The sequence below is a fragment of the Eurypyga helias genome, unplaced genomic scaffold (assembly GCF_000690775.1).
Source record: "Eurypyga helias isolate BGI_N326 unplaced genomic scaffold, ASM69077v1 scaffold45534, whole genome shotgun sequence".
Lineage (NCBI taxonomy): Eukaryota > Metazoa > Chordata > Aves > Eurypygiformes > Eurypygidae > Eurypyga > Eurypyga helias.
In genome coordinates this window covers 13,979-14,317 of record NW_010247762.1, presented here as the reverse complement: position 1 = coordinate 14,317, position 339 = coordinate 13,979, and the positions used below count along the sequence as shown (strand labels likewise).

Genomic DNA, 339 nt, shown 5'->3' with positions numbered 1-339 from the left:
TCGCAACACAGTGACAGATTTTGGAAGAATTTGGTTCTGGCAGGTAGTTTTGGGTGGAGAAGGAAGAGGTGACGGGGAAACCTTTTTTTCTTTTTTTTTTCCTTTTTTAAAAACGATAAATAAAACCAGATGACCCAGAAGGCTGGAGCATAGCTGAGAGCCACCTCTTGTGCCACTACGCACGTGCCTGGCTTGTGCCTCGGCTTTCTGCCGGCAGCGGGAAAGGGGGCAGAAGGGAAGGGGGAAGGGAAAGGGGCATCGGTGGCTCAGTAGTTCTGCGTTTGGTACCCCTGTGTCTCGGTGTCGAAAGCATCTGCCGGAGGGGGCTGCTGGTACGTC

General features: G+C 52.5%; 1 protein-coding gene across 1 annotated transcript in view; it reads right to left on the bottom strand.

Annotated features, from left to right (window-relative positions):
• Positions 1-266: 266 nt before the first annotated feature.
• LOC104509025 (synaptogyrin-1-like) overlaps positions 267-339 on the bottom strand; it is a gene marked incomplete at its 5' end in the record, with an annotated part of 4,091 nt that continues 4,018 nt past the window's right edge. Inside the window, one exon of the mRNA XM_010150825.1 lies at positions 267-333. Coding sequence (XP_010149127.1) covers positions 267-333 — 67 coding nt within the window. The remainder of the gene's footprint in view (positions 334-339) is intronic.